The 23,891-nt window shown below is 41.2% G+C and overlaps 1 protein-coding gene across 1 annotated transcript in view; it reads left to right on the forward strand.

The window, feature by feature from the left end:
* Positions 1-23,891, forward strand: part of LOC126095773 (sodium channel protein para) — a 923,047-nt gene that overhangs the window by 750,885 nt on the left and 148,271 nt on the right. The window contains exon 28 of the mRNA XM_049910580.1: positions 23,287-23,428. Within this exon, the coding sequence (XP_049766537.1) occupies positions 23,287-23,428 (142 nt within the window). The remainder of the gene's footprint in view (positions 1-23,286; positions 23,429-23,891) is intronic.

The following is a 23,891-nucleotide window of genomic DNA, read 5'->3' on the forward strand; positions in this document are numbered from 1 at the left end:
TGGAAGAAGCCTGGAGATACTGACAGTTTTCAGATAGATTATATAATGGTAAGACAGAGATTTAGGAACCAGGTTTTAAATTGTAAGACATTTCCTGGGGCAGATGTAGATTCTGACCACAATCTATTGGTTATGAACTGCAGATTGAAACTGAAGAAACTGCAAAAAGGTGGGAATTTAAGGAGATGGGACCTGGATAAACTGAAAGAACCAGAGGTTGTAGAGAGTTTCAGGGAGAGCATTAGGGAACAATTGACAGGAATGGGGGAAAGAAATACAATAGAAGAAGAATGGGTAGCTCTGAGGGATGAAGTGGTGAAGGCAGCAGACGATCAAGTAGGTAAAAAGACGCAGGCTAATAGAAATCCTTGGGTAACAGAAGAAATATTGAATTTAATTGATGAAAGGAGAAAATATAAAAATGCAGTAAATGAAGCAGGCAAAAAGGAATACAAACGCCTCAAAAATGAAATCGACAGGAAGTGCAAAATGGCTAAGCAGGGATGGCTACAGGACAAATGTAAGGATGTAGAGGCTTGTCTCACTAGAGGTAAGATAGATACTGCCTACAGGAAAATTAAAGAGACCTTTGGAGAAAAGAGAACCACTTGTATGAATATCAAGAGCTCAGATGGCAACCCAGTTCTAAGCAAAGAAGGGAAAGCAGAAAGGTGGAAGGAGTATATAGAGGGTTTATACAAGGGCGATGCACTTGAGGACAATATTATGGAAATGGAAGAGGATGTAGATGAAGATGAAATGGGAGATAAGATACTGCGTGAAGAGTTTGACAGAGCACTGAAAGACCTGAGTCAAAACAAGGCCCCGGGAGTAGACAACATTCCATTAGAACTACTGATGGCCTTGGGAGAGCCAGTCATGACAAAACTCTACCATCTGGTGAGCACGATGTATGAGACAGGCGAAATACACTCAGACTTTAAGAAGAATATAATAATTCAAATCCCAAAGAAAGCAGGTGTTGACAGATGTGAAAGTTACCGAACTATCAGTTTAATAAGTCACAGCTGCAAAATACTAACGCGAATTCTTTACAGACGAATGGAAAAACTGGTAGAAGCCGACCTCGGGGAAGATCAGTTTGGATTCCGTAGAAATGTTGGAACACGTGAGGCAATACTGACCTTACGACTTATCTTGGAAGAAAGATTAAGAAAAGGCATTTGTAGACTTAGAGAAAGCTGTTGACAATGTTGACTGGAATACTCTCTTTCAAATTCTGAAGGTGGCAGGGGTAAAATACAGGGAGCGAAAGGCTATTTACAATTTGTACAGAAACCAGATGGCAGTTATAAGAGTGGAGGTGCATGAAAGGGAAGCAGTGGTGGGGAAAGGAGTGAGACAGGGTTGTAGCCTCTCCCCGTTGTTATTCAATCTGTATATTGAGCAAGCAGTAAAGGAAACAAAAGAAAAATTCGGAGCAGGTATTAAAATTCATGGAGAAGAAGTAAAGACTTTGAGGTTCGCCGATGACATTGTAATTCTGTCAGAGACAGCAAAGGACTTGGATGAGCAGTTGAATGGAATGTACAGTGTCTTGAAAGGAGGATATAAGATGAACATCAACAAAAGCAAAACGAGGATAATGGAATGTAGTCAAATTAAGTCGGGTGATGCTGAGGGAATTAGATTAGGAAATGAGATACTTAAAGTATTAAAGGAGTTTTGCTATTTAGGGAGTAAAATAACCAATGATGGTCAAAGTAGAGAGGATATAAAATGTAGACTGGCAATGGCAAGGAAAGCGTTTCTCAAGAAGAGAAATTTGTTAACATCGAATATAGATTTAGGTGTCAGGAAGTCGTTTCTGAAAGTATTTGTATGGAGTGTAGCCATGTATGGAAGTGAGACATGGACGATAACTAGTTTGGACAAGAAGAGAATAGAAGCTTTTGAAATGTGGTGCTACAGAAGAATGCTGAAGATAAGGTGGGTAGATCACGTAACTAATGAGGAGGTATTGAATAGCATTGGGGAGAAGAGAAGTTTGTGGCACAACTTGACTAGAAGAAGGGATCGGTTGGTAGGGCATGTTCTGAGGCATCGAGGGATTGCAAATTTAGCATTGGAGGGCAGCGTGGAGGGTAAAAATCGTAGAGGGAGACCAAGAGATCAATACACTAAGCAGATTCAGAAGGATGTAGGTTGCAGTAGGTACTGGGAGATGAAGAAGCTTGCACAGGATAGAGTAGCATGGAGAGCTGCATCAAACCAGTCTCAGGACTGAAGACCACAACAACAACAACAACCCACAATGACTGATGAAATTTTATCTTCCACAGAACTTCTAGGATTATAAAAGAATAACAACTAACATATCAATTTTATATGCTTCACTCTGAATTACACAATCTTTTCAAGATAAACTCCTTTAAATAATCACAGTAGAGGGCACACACTGTGATGATCACGAAACTACAAGTCAATGGAGCATAAATACTTTTGTGAATTCTCCATATATTCTGAAATCTCTGTAAAAGTCACTGTGCCATAACATTCCCTATCTACTTAAAGTCTGAGTTCAATAAATGAAATGTAACATAAATGTTGGCCTGGTCACAGATCTGACATGGACACAATTCAAACAAGAACTGAACATATAACATTGTTAAAATACATTTCACTTTCATCAGTCGAGGTGGCAGATTCTTCAGTCAAGGTGGCACAGTATTCTGTGACTACCTGCGCATTGTAGCCTCACTGTCATGGTGCACACTTAAGAGGGCCAGCTACTGTAGTTCCACCAACCCCACAACAAACAGAGCGGCTTGTGCATGTAAAAGGCTTCTGCAAGATAATAATTTCCACTGTTAACATACGTAAAATTCCCTGTCACCTGTACACCTCTTCATCTCCTCGCAACATTGGTCATTAAAATTCTGATAATCTGGCCACATACTTAGGAATTAAAACACATAATAACAGGTAAAATTGGCAATCCATTACATACCTCCATATCTAAACAAAACAAAGTTAACTGAATTGCTGAATCATCTCAATGAAATATAGGTCAAATCACTGATAATAGTCTTAATTCTCTGTTTTTATTGTTAATACATATATTCCTTTCCTATGTAAATTAAACATTGAATCATACCCAGTTCTTAAACACTGGTTATATAGTGCCCTTATTGCTTGCCAGTCTTCATTAGTAATACTTTGGAAGTAACTTACTTGATAGGTGGGATAGATTACTACTGCAAACCCACTGTACCTTGATTATTTCCATCAATAAAGATTCCATCTGCAAAGGTAATCCTAATTATTATCACGACTCCGTCCTTCTCTTATAGACTTTTATCATTTACATAGTTTTATAACCTTCTCTTCCTAATGTCATAAAATACAACTACAATATGCAAATGCAAAAATTTTTTTTCTATATATATTTCCATTATCATTCTTCTTCCTTCACTATTCCATTCCCAACACAATAAAATAAAATAATACCCTTTCTATTCATATGCTTCAAGATATACCACATAAAATAATAATTAATTCTCCGTAAGAGATGAATACCAGTTTTTCCTGTAAGGGTCTAGCACCACTGGTAAATACTGTCCCACTCCACCGAACATTCTCTTCGATTTTAATGTCAGTATCACAGACTACTCTCCTTGTATTGATAGGTGTTAGCCCTTTCTATCAATCCAATTATTAATCCTCCAATAACTTTAAAACTAAGCAGAGTCCATTTAGAAATCTATTTCTTAAATGTTCTGTTTCATATGGCATTGTCATACTTATCTCACCATTGGTCAGTTACAATCTTTCGATAACATCAGACCTAAATTGCCTTAGATATACACATTAACAGGATGCACACTCTATCAACATTTTTCCTTCCACTCGTTCATTTCTCCACTCTGAAACTGTTATACTTCATATCAGTTGTGACCTTAAACCACCTGTGAGAAGGATCTCCATTCTCACTTTTAAGCACCTGTTCACCAAGCCAATTATACCAAGCTACCACTTCTCATTTACAAGAAGCCAATTAATAATTAACCCTCTAAAACTATGTACATACCCAAACAAAATTAATTATGCCTTTTTCCTTTGTCACAACATAAAAAGAAAAACTGTGACTCACGTCTTCAGGATTTACATAATTTCAGCAATAGCAACTCACCGTTCACATTCCATAAATTTATTAATATATTTTATTATCTCTGTTGATGTCAATACCATAGTGTCATGAACTCAGATTTTTTGACTGACCACCAAAATATCTTCTCCAGCCCCAGAATGTCCATCCAACATTCAGTATCAACACAAAACTCTGATTTAAGACACTGCAAATTCTTGGTGTTCATGAGCAATTAGGCCGTGCCCTGCTCATACTTGATTGCTGAATTATCTATCCAATTGGAATTGAAATTCAGCCATAGCAGACACACTAAAATTGCCTCTCTGCTATGCTACTCACATAACTGAAATACTTCATAAACACTAATCTTGTTCTCTTCCCTTCTCACTGCCATGGTGTGTGACAGAAAATACCTCTTATTAATTACTTTTTGAACTGATTAATCATTAGCACCTTCGATTAACAACTACAAACATCAGGAACTACATGAGTTCCTGAATAGCACTTGCAGGCTCCACTTAAAACACTATGTGAGGCACATATTACAAACAGCAAAAGGTCCGTCATGGATGTAGTGCTCCTTACTTCCTTTTTACGGTAGTTTCTCCAGTGATTTGGTCCCTTCTTTACAAGCAGTAACAGCTAGTTTCCTTTCTAGTTTGCAGTATAAAAATGCAAATATTTACAAATATAAAAATATCTTTCCGGTATCATTCATTTTTACCTATCAATTACAAATTACTGGGCTATCTAATAGATGATATTTCCTGATGTCTTCTGTATTATACAGCCCTTTGATCTTCCCATTCTTAATATGAGTCAATATTACTGCCTTGGGAAGGGGTGAAGCCTTGACCCTTGTGTTTGGAGGATATGGGATTCATCTTTAACAACACCTTTTCCCCACCTTACATGGTCCCATTTGATTTCCAATTTCTTTGGCTATTATCTTCTTTTTGGCTTACAATTTTATATTCTCCACAGCTGCCTTCTTCAATCATTCCTGGTCTGAGAGTAACTGTAATGGCTAATCAGTCTTGTCAATAATAGGCTCAATCTCCACCTTACCCATGACTATCTAATAAGGTGTTATTTCAGCCATTTCATGTGGTAGGTTATTTTGTACCATCTCCAAGTTATGAATTTTCGACACGTCTCAGGCTCTCTCATGAATCTTTGCATTGGGTTGTCTTGCGGGTGGTAATGGGATATAAATGCTGGACGTATTCCCTGGCTTCTTAAAAACCCCTTCCACATCTTGATTACAAATTATGTCCCAATATCCAGTAAGATATATTTAGGATGACCCACATTAATTAAATAGTCAGACTGGAAACATCTCACATGTGCTCCTGCTGTTGCTCAGCTTCAAATATTTAGAAACCATTTCCATTTAAATCAAAATATATGACAACTCAGCCTTGCCAGATGGTAATGAGCCAGAAATGTCTGTCATTACCAAATCTCACACATCCTTTGGTACTCTGGGGTAATTCCTCTTCTGGGATCAAGAGCACAATGAGACCTAAGAATTTCAACTAGTTGCCATCAGAATGAGAGTCATCCAATTTTATGGTTACCCCTTTGTACTTCAGTCATGCTAGAAGTTGCTGTGAAATGTGAGGGTGTTCCTCCTATGACTTGATAGTAATAAGAATATTGTCTACATTTGAAACAATCTTATTCTTTAATTCTTCCCCATTTGTTAACCCAAGACTTGTATGAAAATGCTTACAGACAGTTTTAGTCCAATTGTAAGCGTTTAAAATGATGGCATTTTCTGTCAAAGAGAGAGGCTGTATACAGCATTTTCTGTCAAAGAGAAAGTCTGTATACTTCTGTGATTGAGTGCACTTTGCCAATAACTTGTGGGCAAATCCTGGGTGACAAGTAATTCACTACTTGAAAGATTGCCAAAATTTCATCTGTAGGTAACGATCAACTTCTTTCCTTGATTAAAATTTTGTTAATGTGTCAAGTGTCTAACACAAAACCTATACTCCCTGTTGTGTCTAGACAAGACAGCCTAGACACAATGAGAGGAAGCTGAAAGGCACGCGCTTAAACTCACGCAGGCTGGCGTGAGGTCTGAAACAGGATACGTAATGAATGCTATAAAGAAAAGTACGTAGCTTCTGGAATACTTAACTTTAATCCACATTTGTAGAACATCGCTCTTGATGATACAGTAATAGAATCTCAATATCACTTGAATACGGCACCTTGCTAGGTCGTAGCAAATGTAGCTGAAGGCTATGCTAACTATCGTCTCGGCAAATGAGAGCGTAGTTGTCAGTGAACCCTTCCTTGCAAATTCGGCTGCACAACTGGGGCGAGTGCTAGTACATCTCACTAGACCTGCCGTGTGGCGGCGCTCGGTCTGCCATCACTGACAGTGGCGACACGCGGGTCCGTCGTATACTAGCGGACCGCAGCCGATTTAAAAGCTACCACCTAGCAAGTGTGGTGTCTGGCGGTGACACCACATTCCTCCCCCGCAAATCGGCGAACGGTTGTGGTATAAGGCTTCCGCCCGCCGTGGGGAGGACCCCATGTGGACATATGCGACGAGGTGGGGAGCCTAACAACAGGCGAGGCTGTGCCACCCGCACCCGGCCATTCGGTCCGAGGGGAGCTAGGAAACGCCTGAAAACCTAGTCCAGGGTGCATGCCAACATGAGGTGTATGCGCCCGTAGATAGTCAGGAGGGGCCGAAGGGTCGACCTCCATCGAGTCGGAGCACCCGACTGGCGAAGACGACAGATGGTCCGGAGCGGGCAAGAGTTCCATGGCGGAGGACATCTAGTCACGGGAAGCGATCGGCGGCGCGTGACCCAGCGAGGCGCCCGGCGGTTGCAGCGACGCGTCCACTGCAGGCGGCGCCGGCGGCGGCGGCGCGACGCCATGGGGCAAAATGGAAGGCATCGTCGGTAACACCTGGGGATCAGGCGAGCCAGTAGATGGGTCCCCAGGTCGCTGACCGGACGGCACTGTCGCTGAAAGCAGACGGGGAGCGGCAGAACCCATGCGACGACAGAGGCGCAGCTGATTGAGATGCCGACGCACCTCACCAGAGGCCCCCAAAACCAGATACATAGCGCGGCCGAGGCAGCGAAGAATGCGCCCTGCGAGCCAACGCCGTGATCCGCGATAGTTCCGATAATAGACAACGTCGCCTGGAGCAAAAGCAGGTGTCTGCCGCTGCACAGGAACCTGATGCGGCGGATGCAACAAAGGCATTAAGGTTTGATGAGGACGACCATGGAGCAACTCAGCCGGCGAGCGACCATCATGGGGCTGAGAGCGATACGAGGACAAAAAGAGCAATAACGCATCCTCCCTAGAATGCGACTCTTTCAACTTCAACATCTGTGACTTGAAAGTCCGGACCAATCGTTCAGTGGCACCGTTGGATTGAGGAGAAAACGGCGCGGATGTCAGATGTTGAATACCATTGGCCTTGCAGAATGACTGAAATTCTGTGGACATGAATTGTAGGCCATTGTTGGAAACAATAGTCTGTGGTAGACCTTCAATGCAAAAGATAGTGGACAACGCCTGAATGGTGGCAGATGACGTCGTGGAAGACATCCGGACAACAAAAGGAAAATTACTGAATGAATCAACAACAACCAACCGTCGAGCATTCCAGAATGGACCAGCAAAACCGATGTGTAAGCGTTGCCGAGGGGAAGTGGCTTGTGGCCATGCAAAAAATTTCTGTGGAGGGGCTGATTGGTGTTCGGCACACGCCATGCAAGAAGAGCACATATACGTAATCGCAGCATCGATTCCGAACCAAGTACAGTGCTGACGAGCAAGTTGTTTCGTTCTCACTATACACCAATGTCCTTGGTGGAGAAGCTGTAAGACAGAGGACTGTAACGAACATGGGACCACGACCCTGGACTGATCATTATCAGAACGCAACAGCAAAACACCACATCGTACAAAAAGAGTCTCCTTGTGAGCAAAAAATCGGCCAACCTACGGATCCTCGATCCGTGACTTTGACAAGGGCCATTGCGTTGCAACAAAATGCAAAACGTTAGCAAGGACAGGGTCTGCAGCTGTGGCTGTAGCTACACGACGAAAATCAATTGGAAACGATTCTACCACGTCATCGGTTTCCGCATCAATGAACATGCAAGCAAGTTCGGAAGAATCGAATGCTCTATCCTCAGCAACAGGCAAACGTGACAACGCATCGGCGTTTCCGTGCTTAGCAGTGGACCGATACAAGATATCGTAGCGGTACTGCGAGAGGAAAATAGACCAGCGAATGAATTTCTGCGCTGTACGTGGAGGTACAGGCTTGTTCGGATGAAAAAGTGATGTCAAAGGTTTGTGGTCTGTGATGATGGTAAAGTGACGACCATACAAGAAATCGTGAAACTTTGTAACACGAAACACGAGAGCCAAAGCTTCTTTCTCTATCTGTGAATAATTTCTTTGCGCTGACGAGAGCAATTTGGACGCAAAGGCAATAGGGCGATCATGCGAGCCATCTTTGTGCACAAGCACAGCACCGATCCCGAAATCCGATGCATCTACCATCAACAAAAGGGATTTCTGGGGATCGAAAGGCATAAGGCAAGTATTGGAAAGCAACGCCGATTTCAACTGGCCAAAGCCGCGTTCGCATTCCGTCGACCAGACAAACGGAACATCTTTACAGCGTAAGCGATGAAGCGGAGCTGAAATGGAAGAGGCATGGGGGATATAGCGATGGTAATAATTTATTTTACCCAGCACACTCTGTAGATGCTTCAAATTCTGCGGCGAAGGCAAGTCTTGTATGGCACGAAGGTGCTCTGGACTGGGATGTATGCCTTGGGCATTGAGTACATGTCCCAGATATGGCAAATCACGAGCAAAAAACACACATTTGTCCTTCCGCAAGCGAAGCCCATTTTGTCACAAGACCTGAAATAATGTTCGGAGATTGTCTAAATGTTCGTCTGCCATCTTTCCGGAGATCACAATATTGTCCAGATAGTTTGCTGCAGTAGGGACCGACGCACAAACAGTTTGTAAATATTGCTGAAACAATGCAGGGGCGGATGCACACCCGAATGGCATTCGTTTGAATCGATACAAACCAAGATGCGTGTTAACCACCAATACACACTGGGATTCTTCGTCCACAGATGCAAGTACGCATCTGCTAGGTCCAACTTCAAAAAATATTTACCCGGGCACAGTTTGTCAAAAAGATCTTCTGGGCGGGGTAAAGGAAAAGTTGCAGTCACAAGTTGTGGATTCACTGTTGCCTTGAAGTCCACACAAAGTCTCAATTTGCCGGAAGGTTTTTGCAAAATGACTAAGGGTGAAGCCCAGAGAGAAGCCTGCACATGTTCAATTACACCTTGTGATTCCAATTCGTGTAATGTTCTTGTGACCTCATCGCGCAATGCATGGGGAACATTGCGCACTCTGAAAAATTTCAGTTGCGCGTTTACTTTTAGTTCCAAATGTGCTTGATAGTTCTTAGCACAACCGAGGCCCGGTGCAAAAATGTCTGCAAATTCTTCACATAGACGAGAAACACTGGCTGAAGGCACAGTCTGGTTCACTGATAGGACCTGATTGACTATAGACAAGTTAAACAACTGAAATAAATCTAAACCAAACAAGTTCACTGCAGAAGAAGAACGAAGGACGTAAAATGACACAAGTTTTGTTTGTCCCTTGTATGTTGCAAGAAGGCTGCTCTGTCCTAATACAGGGATATGCTGTCCGGAATAACTGTGTAACTTAAAATTTGCAGCACGCAACGGAGGTGTGCCCAGTTGTTTGTACGTGTCTTTATTGAGCAATGAAACTGCAGCTCTGGTATCGAGCTGGAATGGTATCACGTTGCCATTAATGTCCAAGTCTACAAAAAGTTTATTGTCGTGCTGACAACAAGAGTGACTGTCTCGTGCAACGTGAACTGACACTGGTACAGAATCACTTGCGACGTGACGGGATTTCCGTCGACGTCGACACACACTTTTTGTGGGACGAACACAGTCACTGTTAGAGAGAGAAGCACTGGACGGAGTGGAATTAACTACATGAATGTCCATGGGCGAAGGTTCACGAGCCTGAATATTCTTGGTTCGATTCCGGCGCGAAGCAAAGGGCCTGGAATGGTTGTTAGTGTCCGATTTGAGCTTTTTCTGGCAAACACTTTGAACACGTCCTATTTTTATTACAGAAAAAGCAGCTGCGCGGACAAGCGCGAGGGCTGTTTACAGTCCCGTGCAGCTCGCCCGGCGGGCCGGTTAATGTGACACACAGCTGGCGAAGTTTCAAATGATTCCTGAGCAAAGTCAAGTGTGTGTTGCCTATCCAATATGTCCATCACCTGTTGAAGGGAGGGATTGACTAGTTTCAATATCTGTTCCCATATAAGAACATCAGAAACGTTCTGTGCAATTGCATCACGCACCATAGTATCTGAATAAGGGAGTCCACATTCACACTCAAATGCACAATCCCTAGTAAGGCCTTGCAAAGTTGCAACCCATTCCCGATTACTCTGACCGGCCGTACGTTTTGTACGAAAGAACGTATACCTTTTTGCAACGACATTAACTGATACTTTGAAATAGGCATCCAAGGCAGACAATATTTCTTCGTAGGACAGAGTTGCTACGTCGCGTCGGGGAAACAATTTCACTATCACATGGTTGGTGGACACACCGACACAAGAAAGGAGATGAGGCTGCCGCTCGTTACCTTGAATTCTGTAGGCGGCGAGATGGAATCCAAATTGGCATGACCACTCCGTCCAGCTTTCCATTGCTACCTCAAAAGGCCGAAAACGTGGTGCAACTGCGTGTTGTGGCTGCTGTAGCGGTGAAGCGGCGGTGGCCGCATCGTTTTGCATTGCACGTTGACCCTGGACGAGCTGTCCAAGGGCATCCAATAAGGCCTGCATCTACTGATTCTGCAAGCGATATTCGGACAGTACATCTGGAGAATGTGGCGAAGCCATGACACAAGTAAATTAGGGCAAAGCAAGTATAAAGAACAAGATCCTATCCCATCCTCGTCGCCAAATATGTTGTGTCTAGACAAGACAGCCTAGACACAATGAGAGGAAGCCGAAAGGCACGTGCTTAAACTCACGCAGGCTGGCGTGAGGTCTGAAACAGGATACGTAATGAATGCTATAAAGAAAAGTACGTAGCTTCTGGAATACTTAACTTTAATCCACATTTGTAGAATATCACTCTTGATGATACAGTAATAGAATCTCAATATCACTTGAATACGGCGCCTTTGTTAGGTCGTAGCAAATGTAGCTGAAGGCTATGCTAACTATCGTCTCGGCAAATGAGAGCGTAGTTGTCAGTGTGGCTGTACAACTGGGGCGAGTGCTAGTACGTCTCACTAGACCTGCCGTGTGGCAGCGCTCGGTCTGCCATCACTCACAGTGGCGACACGCGGGTCCGTCGTATACTAGTGGACCGCGGCCGATTTAAAAGCTACCACCTAGCAAGTGTGGTGTCTGGCGGTGACACCACACTCCCATTCAGCTTTTTACTGCTACAATGGTATTATTATAACAGTTGGCAGAAGGCTGAATTATTCCCCATCATAACATCTTTTTCCTTGCTGGCTTCGTGGACATGGCTGTAGGATATGGCCAGGTGAAAAACAGTCTTGATCCTTGAATGATAAATTGTATTCAAAATTCCTTATAGTCTCTGATTTGTCCGGAAACACAAGTTGGTATCTTAGTAGAACTTTTATTAAAGCTTTACAGTACTCTTCCTTTAACTGTTCTGATTCCTAACCCTTCACATGTATATTCCTCAACCATTACGATTACATAACTAGCACCTTCTAGCACAACTTTCTCAAACAGCGCTACTACTCCCCTCTCCCCTTGATCCAAACCTTCTATGTACCACATTTGTTTGTTTAAACCATGGTCCATTTCACCACTTGTCATCCCTGTGAACCTAACACTAAATTCATTATCACCTGTCTTATTCTTCAAGGCTCCTATGCAGAAAAAATCATCTTTATTTGGCAATTTGATAATCAGTCCACACAAAGTAGTAATGGTATTGCTAAGTTCCTTGTTAATCAGAAAATCGTGAACCATTTCTTGTCTGTTCATACTTACGTTGCCTAAGAGCTGTCTAGCTGCTAGTTCTCCCTTACTTGAAGTAGCAACCCAATATAAATGCCCCAGCTGCTGGTAATACATTCATATCACCCTTATACTTTCAACACTCAAAGAAGGGTGCACTCACAAGACTCATTTCATTACTTGAGTGCAGAATTGCTTTTTCTAAAGTTTCATTGTTTGGTGGCTCTTCATTACTGTGCAGTAGTCCTTCTGATTGGTAATAATTGGCATTTGCCTCTCAATTTGGACTTGAATTTCTCCCACCAGGCTCGCAAAAATGCCTGTTCTGATTTGCCCTCTCATCTTGGGTTCCTTCAGTTGCTCTAATTTTTTCTAGCCTATCTAACTGACTAAGGTGATCAAGCAAACTTAGTGTATGGCTAAGGTCTCTGCCAATTACTGTCCCTCTCATGAGTAGGGTAGTCTGCTCACAAGGATACGAACAAGATTTTTTTGAGCTCGACGGGTCATCCAGTTATTTTGCCTAGTTCAAGCATCTTTCAAAGTATCATCTAAGGCCTCTGTATTGTAGAATGTAGTTTATTTGTCTCATAACGTACAGTTACAAATCAAATATTTTTGTACTGGAGTCATGTTAAATTATTTAAAAAAAAATAAGGTTATAATAATTAACATATTTAAGAAGGCATTTCTGAATTTTTAAACATGAACAATTTAAGAAGAACATATATAACACTTATGATCATTTTGCGGCTTGCAATACAATTTGTACAATATATTAACAATTTATTATACAATACATAATCTTTATCATTTCTTTTCTTTTCAAATTGCCAAACTGTCCTGCATGAATTGTTTAATTGTATGATAACATTTTTCCACAACTATATTACATAACAGTCTTTTTAGTGAGTCAAACTCCATTTTTAACAGATTTGTGTTATTTAATTTATTGTAAATTTTTAATCCTGTGTACAATTGTGTTTGAGCGTAAAGTTTTAAATTATGAGAGGGAAGTTTGAAACTGTGTCTGTGCTGAGTACTGTAACTGTGGTTGAAATGAAAATTGGCAAGTGAATTTTGATTTGTATATATGAAAATAAAATTTTTATAGATGTGCAGAGAAGGCATGGGTAGCATTTTTACTTTTTTAAATAATGGGCCACATGATGTTCTTTTTAGCACTAAAAACATGTTTCTTATTATTCTCTTTTGAAGTGTAAGTAATCTCAGGTTGTTTGTAGAGTTTCCCCAGAAAATTATTCTGTGTCAAATTACAGTTTCAAAGTAGCTGTGGTAGACTATCTTCCTGTTGTCCTTAAGGGTGGAACCAGATAAGACATACATGTATTCCCCGTGGCCCAGTATTTCTAAACTTAGATGACTTTGTGCATCTTCAGCCCAGAAATAGTTCTTCGAAGACGCTTCAGATTCCTCAAAAGTCTGGTAGTTGTCTTGAGGCACAAAACTCCATTGTGCAGAATCTCCTCTTAAATATCCTACCACAAATATCATCTTATCCATCCTGAAATGACTTTAGAAATATTACGGGAGGTAAATCACCAGTCAGATCGTAAGTCATAAAGTTGTGTAACTTTAACACGGCTACCTCAAATAAACCATCTTGTCCATCATAATCCCGTTCAAGCCTTGACCCGTAAGACCCTCCACCCTTTGGTTCACACATTGCATAGTTTGACCTATAGATTACGTTAATGACGACTCCCCCATTTCCACGGCTGCCACTGTTTTTATAGGTTTAACGTGTACCTATTAACATAGGTTTCTGCACTATATCAAAGCTCCCAAGTATGACTCCCACACTTCTCATGCGCTACTGCTTCTGCCAGCTTCATAAACTAAGATTTAATTTTATTTAAACCAACATTTAAGGTTTCAGTTACTTCTACGTGGTTTCTACATGCCATTTCCTAAGAATTTGTAAATTCAGCAATATTAGACTTAACTGCACCAATAATTTTCATCACTTAAATTATATATCTTCTCAGAGATACCCTCTTTAAACCTTAAACAATTTTTGTGACATGTGTTCAATATCTCTTGTTAGGTCTTTTCAGCCACATGCTGGATTGAATTAAGGACTATCTTGAATTCATTCCTCAGCCCCCGAGTTTGTATTTGTAAATTGTCTTTCATTTTGTCCCTTAACCCCTTATTTCTAGTATTAAATATAAATTATATTTTACTACTGCTTTCTTTATGTTCACCATTACACTGAGCTAATCTGGCAGTTCCTCGTTGCCGGAGTCATCACCCTTTCCATCAGTTTCCCCTCTTTCGATTTTGCAGAAATGGTTTCACATATATCAATGTCTGTGGCACTTCCCACAGTTATACTGCCTGTCTCAAAACTACTGGTTTCACCATGGATACCAGTGAAGTCCAATTTACAGTGGTCTCTCTCTCCCTCGTGTTGATTGTACACTATTAATACATACATCAAAAAACATTTTGCATAACCCAGAATTCCTGAAGACAGACATTGACTGTGGATATTGTATCACAGACACAGTCCCTTTGACTGTCCAGATATGTCATGAAACCCACCCCAAGATGTAAATAACCATGCATGAGCAGCGTGTATTACACTACTTGCCATTAAAATTGGTACACCAAGAAGAAACACAGATGATAAACAGGTGTTCATTGGACAAATATATTATACTAGAACTGACATGTGATTACATTTTCACGCAATTTGGTTGCATAGATCATGAGAAATCAGTACCCAGAACAACCACCTCTCTCCGTAATAACGGCCTTGATAAGCCTGGGCATTTAGTCAGACATAGCGTGTACAGGTACAGCTGCCCATGCAGCTTCAACACGATACCACAGTTCATCAAGAGTAGTGACTGGCGTATTGTGACGAGCCAGTTGCTCGGCCACCATTGACCAGACATTTTCAATTGGTGAGAGATCTGGAGAATGTGCTGGTCAGGGCAGCAGTTGAACATTTTCTGTATCCAGAAAGGCCCGTACAAGATCTGCAACATGTGGTCGTGCACTATCCTGCTGAAATGTACGGTTTCGCAGGGATCGAATGAAGGGTAGAGCCACGGGTTGTAACACATCTGAAATGTAATGTCCACTGTTCAAAGTGCCGTCAATGCGAACAAGAGGTGACCGAGACGTGTAACCAATGGCACCCCATGCCATCACGCCGGGTGATACGCCAGTATGGCGATGACGATTACATGCTTCCAATGTGCGTTCACCGCGATGTCACCAAACATGGATGCGACCATCATGATGCTGCAAACGGAACCTGGATTCATCCAGAAAAATGACGTTTTGACATTCATGCACCTAGCTTCATCGTTAAGTACACCATCGCAGGCGCTCCTGTCTGTGATGCAGTGTCAAGGGTAACCACAGCCATGGTCTCCAAGCTGATAGTCCATGCTGCTGCAAATGTCATAGAACTGTTCATGCAGATGTTTGTTGTCTTGCAAACATCCCCATCTGTTGACTCAGGGATCGAGACATATCTGCACGATCCATTACAGCCATGCGGATAACATGCCTGTCATCTCGACTGCTAGTGATACAAGGCCTTTGAGATCCAGCACGGCGTTCGGTATTACTCTCCTGAACCCACCAATTCCATATTCTGCTAACAGTCATTGGATCTCGACCAACAGGAGCAGCAATGTCGCAATACGATAAACCGCAATCGCGATAGCCTACAATCCGGCCTTTATATAAGACGGAAATGTGATGGTACGCATTTCTCCTCCATGCACGAGGCATCACAATGTTTCATCAAGCAACGCCGGTCAAGTGCTGTTTTTGTATGAGAAATTGGTTGGAAACTTTCCTCATGTCAGCATGTTGTAGGTGTGACCACCGGTGCCAACCTTGTGTGAATGCTCTGAAAAGCTTACCATTTGCATATCACAGCATCTTCTTCCAGTCCTGCTACAGTCGCAGGTTCGAATCCTGCCTCGGGCATGGATGTGTGTGATGTCCTTAGGTTAGTTAGGTTTAATTAGTTCTAAGTTCTAGGCGACTGATGACCTCAGAAGTTAAGTCGCATAGTGCTCAGAGCCATTTGAACCATTTTTTTTCTTCCAGTCGGTTAAATTTCGTGTCTGTAGCACGTCATTTCATGGTGTAGCAATTTTAATGGCCAGTAGTGTAGATGGACGGGGTCTGATAGCCGATCAGTTCCAGTCATTCCACCAGGAAGAAGATATATGGCTCATGTTGTCTGTAGTTCAACCATACCTAGACCGTCAATACCGTGGTTCAATTGTGTCCACATTATTACTTTCTGCCAGGAAGGGCTCTTAACAAGGGAAGTGTCCAGGCATCTCGCAGTGAACCAAAGTGGTGTTGTTCGGACATGGAGGAGATACAGAGAGACAGGAACTGTCAATGACATGCCTCACTCAGGCCGCCCAAGGGCTACTACTGCAATGGATGATCGCTACCTGTGGATTATGGCTCAGAAGAACCCTGACAGCAACACCATCATGTTGAATAATGCTTTTTGTGCAGCCACAGGACGTCTTGTTATGACTCAAAACAGTGCACAATAGGCTGCATGATGCACAACTTCACCCCCAACATCCATGGCAAAGTCCTTCTTTGCAACCATGACACCATGCAGCACCATACACACGGGCCCAGCAACATGCCGAATGGACCACTCAGAATTGGCATCATGTTCTCTTCACCGATGAGTGTTGCATATGCCTTCAACCAGACAATCGTTGGAGACGTGTTTGGAGGCAACCCGGTCAGACTGCACACCTTAGACACACTGTCCAGTGAGTGCAGCAAGGTAGAGGTTCCCTGCTGTTTTGAGATGGCATTATGTGTGGCTGACGTGTGCTGCTGCTGGTCATGGAAGGCGCCGTAGAGGCTGTACGATACGTGAATGCCATCCTCCGACCGATAATTCAACCATATCGACAGCATATTGGCGAGGCATTCATCTTCATGGATGGCAATTTGTGCCCCCATCGTGCACGTCTTGTGAATGACTTCTTTCAGGATAACTACATTGCTCAAGTAGAGTGACCAGCATCTTCTCCAGAAATGAACCCGATCAAACATGCATGGGATGGATTGAAAAGGGCTGTTTATGGACAACATCACCCATCAATGACTCTGAGGGATCTATGCCAAATCGTCACTGAGGAGTGGGACAATCTGGACCAACAGCGCCTTTATGAAATTGTGGGTAGTATGCCACGATGAATACAAGCATGCATCAATGCAAGAGGATGTGCTACTCTGTATTAGAGGTACCAGGGTGTACAGCAATCTGGACCACCACCTTTGAAGTTCTCACTGTATGGTGGTACAACATGCATTGTGTGGTTTTCATGAGCAATAAAAAGGGCGAAAATGATGTTTATGTTGATCTCTATTCCAATTTTCTGCATAGGTTCCTGAACTCCTGGGAAATTGAGGTGGTGCAAATTTTTTTTTTATTTATTTATATTTTTTTTATGTGTGTAGAATGTCTGTAGAACTTACCTCAAATAAAAGGTGTCCAGGAAGTAAGGACGAATTTGAATTTTGCACCATTTTGTCATATGATGGTTGGCCGTGGCTTTTTCATGTTTGTTATCTGTGATTCTTCCTATTTGTAGCTTGATAGCTTTTGCATGGTGAGCGGTGTTATTTGATGTTTATTTTCATCATGAACCAGATGACAACTTAGCAACATATCCACGTGATAAAAAGTTATTACAAAAACAGTGAAAGTCCCACAGCAACCATTTGTGAATTGCTCCAACTGTATCATCAGTTCAGAAGCTGATCCAGAAGGTTGAGACCATAGGTGTGTTTCAGACATTAAGAAAATGGGATGACCACATTCTGTTCAAACATAAGAAAATATTGCTGTCGTGCATGACTATGTGGCCATAAGCACCATAAAATCAGTTCATCAATGAGCTCAAAAAATATTCCTCAAAAATTATCACTTTGCATGGCAATCAGGAGTGGGCTGCCAGATCATGGGATCTTACACCTTGCGACTTCTTTTTGTCGGGATTTGTGAAATCAAAACTGTACGTGAACAGACCACAAACAGTACACCAATAGAAGAATGAAATTAAAAAGGGTTATTAACAGCATCCCACCAGATGTTTGTGAATATGTCATTGAGAACTTCACTGAAAGCATTGCTTGTTGCCATGTTGCCTTAGGTGGTTGTATGGAGGATATAATATTTCATACATAAGTGGGAGAAGTTACTTAATGTGTTTGTACAAAAAACAACATTGTCAATCAATTTTATATGTTCTATAGCACTTTAATATTCGTCCCTGCTTCCCAGACACCCTCTAAAATTGACTGAAAGAGCAGGCCACCTGAAGCTGAGTCATTGGTCAATAGGTTGTGATTGTAGTCAAAGAACTCATGCTACATAAACAGCATTGCAGCCATGACTCCTTGGTTGCTAAACCGTTCCACATGATGATGAGCATTACACTCCACTAGCTGTTGCTGACTGCTACATGCCTATGTCATTGGCATTGCTGCCAATGGTTGCCATACTGAGCTGCGACACAACCACTCACAGCTGTCAATTGTTATGCTCGCCAGCAACTAGATCTGTTAAGTCAGAAAGCAGTCCCTCAAACTAATCTGATAGATATGGGGCTGGACTGTTCGAGCAAACTGCCAAGACAGAGAGCGAGCAGTGTTGCTGTAGCCTGTTTAGTAGACGCATTTGTCACACCACACGAGCTGTGCCCACATGCCGCCATTGAAATTGCTTCCTCTGCACAGATTATTGGCATCGTACTGGCTTCCTCTGGCTTGCCAATTGCAGCAACAGATGCCCCAGGGTTCTGTAGAACTTTGCCCTGTGCTGAGTTGAGTAAAGTACTGCAAACAGTACCACCTGTAACCGACTAGGTTCACCATGCTGCCACCGACAACCTATTTCTTCTCCAACTCTCACTCAAATTAATTAATAGCCAGCATGATCCTGGGTGTATTACCAGTGTGGCGATTTGCCTACCAGGAGGTCTTGAATTGTACTCGATGATAGTTCTAAAGCCCACCTTAGCACTTGTCTGAACCTGGATGCACTGAAGTTCTGAGATCAACCCAGGTGCAGATGTCTGCAGATGGGATCTAAATTAAATACCCTGTTACCTGTAACCAAAAGTTACATACGTCTTTTAATTATGCCTGTCTGCAACTAGACATGTTTTCTTTATGGTAAGCAGCAATCTGCCTTTTCTACATTGTTGATATTCCTACCTGGAGTTTCCATTGTGTAATTTTCAACTATCACTTTTTTATATTGCTTGACTCTGAATTAAATAATTTGTTTGTGTCAAACTGCTTTAAATAACCACAATAAAAGGCACACACTGTGATCATCACCAAACTACAAATCAGTGGGGCACAAATATTTTCATGAATTCTCTACATATTCTGAAATCATTATATATGTTCAGTGCACAGTATCATTCCCGATTGAAGTTTGAGTTCAATTAATTAAGTGTAACATAAGACATGGCCCTGCACATAGATTGCCATGTATACAATTCAGTCAAGAACAACTGAACATGTAACATTATTAGAATACATTTCCTTTTCTTCAGTCAAGGCAGCAGAGTATTCTTTGGCTGTTTGCCTTGCTATTGTGGCACACACTGTAAAGGGCATGCTAGCCTACTAGCAAACAGCATAGCCTCTACAAGTAAAAGACTTCTGCAGCATCAAAATCACCACCATTAACATAACCTTAAATTAGATTAAACCTGTGTGCCAGACCGAGACTCAAACATGGGACCTTTGTCTTTCACGGGCAAGTGCTCTGCCATCTGAACTACCCAAGCACGTAGTTCAGATGATAGAGCACTTGCCCGTGAAAGGCATAGGTCCCGAGTTCGATTCTTTGTCTGGCACACAGTTTTAATCTTCCAGGAAGTTTCATGTCTGCGCACACCCCACTGCAGAGAGAAAATTTTTCTGGATACCTTAAATTCCCCTCATATGTACACCATTTGACCTCCCAGCAGCATTCGTTGTAAAAATTTGGGTAATCTGGCCACATATGTGAGAATTAAAGCAATTATTGAGGGGTGTAGTAGGCAATACACATATTAACATTTGACCTCCCAGCAGCATTCGTTGTAAAAATTTGGGTAATCTGGCCACATATGTGGGAATTAAAACAATTATTGAGGGGTGTAGTAGGCAATACACATATTAACTAAAGTAATCTTATTGTGCTTAACAATATTAGAGAAGGAAAGTTGCTATTCACCATATAACGGGGATGCTGAGTCACAATAGGCAATCTTCTTGTTGAATCTTTTTGTTGTGCTTATCGCTACTCAGCACCTCTGCTATATAGTGAGTAGCAACTTTCCTTCTCTAATACTGTTACATCCCATCCTGGATTTTCCATTGTTTGACTTATTGTGCTTATTTTGTTATGACAAGAAGAGTATATTGCATTTAAAAAATATACTATATGACTAAACTGGCCCAATATCTATTTTTAGTGAAAATCTACAACATATAATCTTACATTGCCCCAATCTTCCACAGCATGAGATTCATACAAACTGTCTGGATAAATAATGTGTACATGTTTTACAACAACATAACTAACTTGCTTGGCTTCGCACTTGCCTTTACATAAAAATGTAAGAATCCATGATGACAAATTAATTATAATTATTGATACATTTGCAAAGGTACGACACAAAATTACATATCCACAAAAACTTTAGTGTAACAGCAAGTTTTACAATAGCAATAAAAGTGTTTGATACACTTTTTTCTTTAGCGATTTTGAAAAATTACTTTTTATGTATGCAGACTGCTGTTAAGGTGCTTAATTGCTTTGATTACCACCATGTACAGATGCTTCAGTGCAAAATTTCCATTATTTTGTGCAACTATCTGCCTGTGAACCATGTTAAAGATTATCATCAACTGAACTACTTATGATTTCAACAGTTGGTAACGATGTTACACAGTGTTTTTCTAGAACTTTAAGTTTATTAATCTTGCAAAACTGTCTTACATGAGTGAATTATTATCTCTCTGGGTTAGAAGTTATTGCTTCAACACAATGGGAATGATAACGCTCTTACAGTTGAAATAGTGTAACTGATTTGTTATTTATACGATGTACAATTACTAAAAATAGCATTAGATAATGAATAATAAGTGTGAAAGGAATAAACACAAACTTAAAAACTCAAGGTAGGAATATCAACAATGTAGGAAAATATAGATCGCCTCATAGCATACAGATGACACGTTAAGTAGCAATCTATCTCTTCCTACATTGTTGATAAAATGTATTGAGTAATTCACTGTATGAAATCTAAGGTTGTTACACAGAAACATACATTGGGCAATGTACATCCCAATATCTCACACTCTTTGTCTATGTCTTCTACCATCTTTTCACTGCTATTCATAAGATATTCAGTTGTTACCAACTTTTATTCAGCTGATAATAGGAAATCTGGGATTCAGTATCAACAATATGAATTAGGACAGAAGACTGTTGGATGTTATTAAGATAAGTCCTTTGTCAGATCCATAAATACACACAAACACACACACTCGTACGTGCATGTTTAGCTCAGACATGACAACTTTCATCTCCAGGCATATGCGTTCAGATCTTACCAGTCAGAGACCAGAGACAACTATGGCTATGTGTGTTCCGTGAGTTGTACATGATATGTATGACTGACTCTCTCTCTCTCTCTCTCTCTCTCTCTCTCTCTCTCTCTGTGTGTGTGTGTGTGTGTGTGTTTCTAGATCTGATGAAGAACTTTGTCCAATTGCTTAATAATATCCAGTGATTCTTTTATTTGGTTAACAGCAATCTATACTAATTCATACTGTTGTTATTCCATGTTGACTCCTCCAGTGTCAGCTGAAAATGAGTTAAATAGCAACTGAATGCCTTATGAATGGCAGTGGAAAGATAGCAGCAGGGTTTGAGAAGGGTTATGAGATATCTGAAAGTAATAAATGTGGTATAGGTCTGAATGAAACAGTCTTCCACGCTTTATACAGAAAAATAAATCTAGCAGGAGGAATTATACAGTTTTTCCACTTTCTCACACCTCACACACTTCTATCCAAATGGTTATGAAATGATTCCCAACCCTCATTCCATTTTTGATGTACACTGTAGGTCACCTTGAAGTTTTCCAATATAATTTTCTACAGTGTCTCAGTCATATGTCACAAAATACAAAGAGGATCAACTTTCACTCTTCCGTTTTCTTCTTCACCTTCTTGTAGCTTTCATTTTCTGCTCGTTGTTCTCGTATTTAAAGTTACTATTTGTAAGTTATTTTTCTTATTTACTTGGCTTGCCTGATATAATGTGCACACAGAGATACTCTGGAATTAGTGTTAAAATGAACAATCCATGCTGGTATGGTCGATTTTTGTGCATTAGGGCTAGAGATAACCTCATGTATCTTTACTAAGTGATTCTCTGTTGCCACCTGTATTCTAATCCCAAGCAAAGACCACAATCTAGAATTTGTTAAGGAAAATTGGTTCAAATGGCTCTGAGAACTATGGGACTTAACTTCTAAGGTCATCAGTCCCCTAGAACTTACGTAGAACTACTTAAACCTAACTAACCTAAGGACATCATATACATCCATGCCCGAGGCAGGATTCGAACCTGTGACCGTAGTGGTCGCGCGGTTCCAGTCTGTAGCGCCTAGAACCGCTTGGCCACCCCGGCCGGCTTAAGGAAAATTCACTGGAAATAACTTCTAATGACATGTAACAATATTAGGGAAAAGATTCATTGCTACTCACTGTGAAGATTAGAGCTAGAGCTGAAACATTCCTGGAACATTGTTGTTAACCTTTCCACCAAAGTCCTCATCCCCACAGAAACTATTTTGGTAAGTAGCAATCTTTCCTTTTCCTAATGTTTTTGACATTCCACCCTGGAGTTTCCATAGTCTAATGACATTCATACACTCATATAGAATTATTTTTCTAGATGTGCAGTTGGTAAACTGCACAATAGAATTTGTATATCTCACAGCTCCATTTTAATATAATTGCATTTCATTTACAGGTGGACAAGCAGCCAATCCGAGAAACCAACATTTATATGTACCTGTATTTTGTATTCTTCATTATCTTTGGATCATTTTTCACTCTTAATCTGTTCATTGGAGTGATTATTGACAACTTTAATGAACAGAAGAAAAAGATAAGTATATTTGGTGATACTTACAAGTTTTATTTATGTGGATGTATTCAATTCATTTAAGATTTCACCACATGTATATAACTTACTCTACATTTGAATCTGTACCCCATAAGTTTCTAGTATGTATGTTAGGAATACTTTTGATTCCAACATATAATTCTTTTCATAAATACAGGGTGGCGCATGAAATGAGTTACCAATTGTTTCTTTCACAATTTACAACGCACATAGAGCTAGTAAGCACCAATGGCTGACAATGGAAAACTGACGACACAGTAACGATCGGCAATTGTGTTACTTTTTCATGAAACAAAAAGCCTTGTTGTGACTGAGAGGCACTTTCGACAACAGTTTAACACACAATGGGTCCCTTGCAAGAAGACCATCCACAGGTTGCATGATAAATTTGTACAGGAAGGAACAGTATTGGAAGCGAAGCGACCTCGGCCTAAGCCTGTTTGTTGGGC

The sequence above is a fragment of the Schistocerca cancellata genome, chromosome 8, assembly GCF_023864275.1.
Source record: "Schistocerca cancellata isolate TAMUIC-IGC-003103 chromosome 8, iqSchCanc2.1, whole genome shotgun sequence".
In the NCBI taxonomy this organism is placed as follows: domain Eukaryota; kingdom Metazoa; phylum Arthropoda; class Insecta; order Orthoptera; family Acrididae; genus Schistocerca; species Schistocerca cancellata.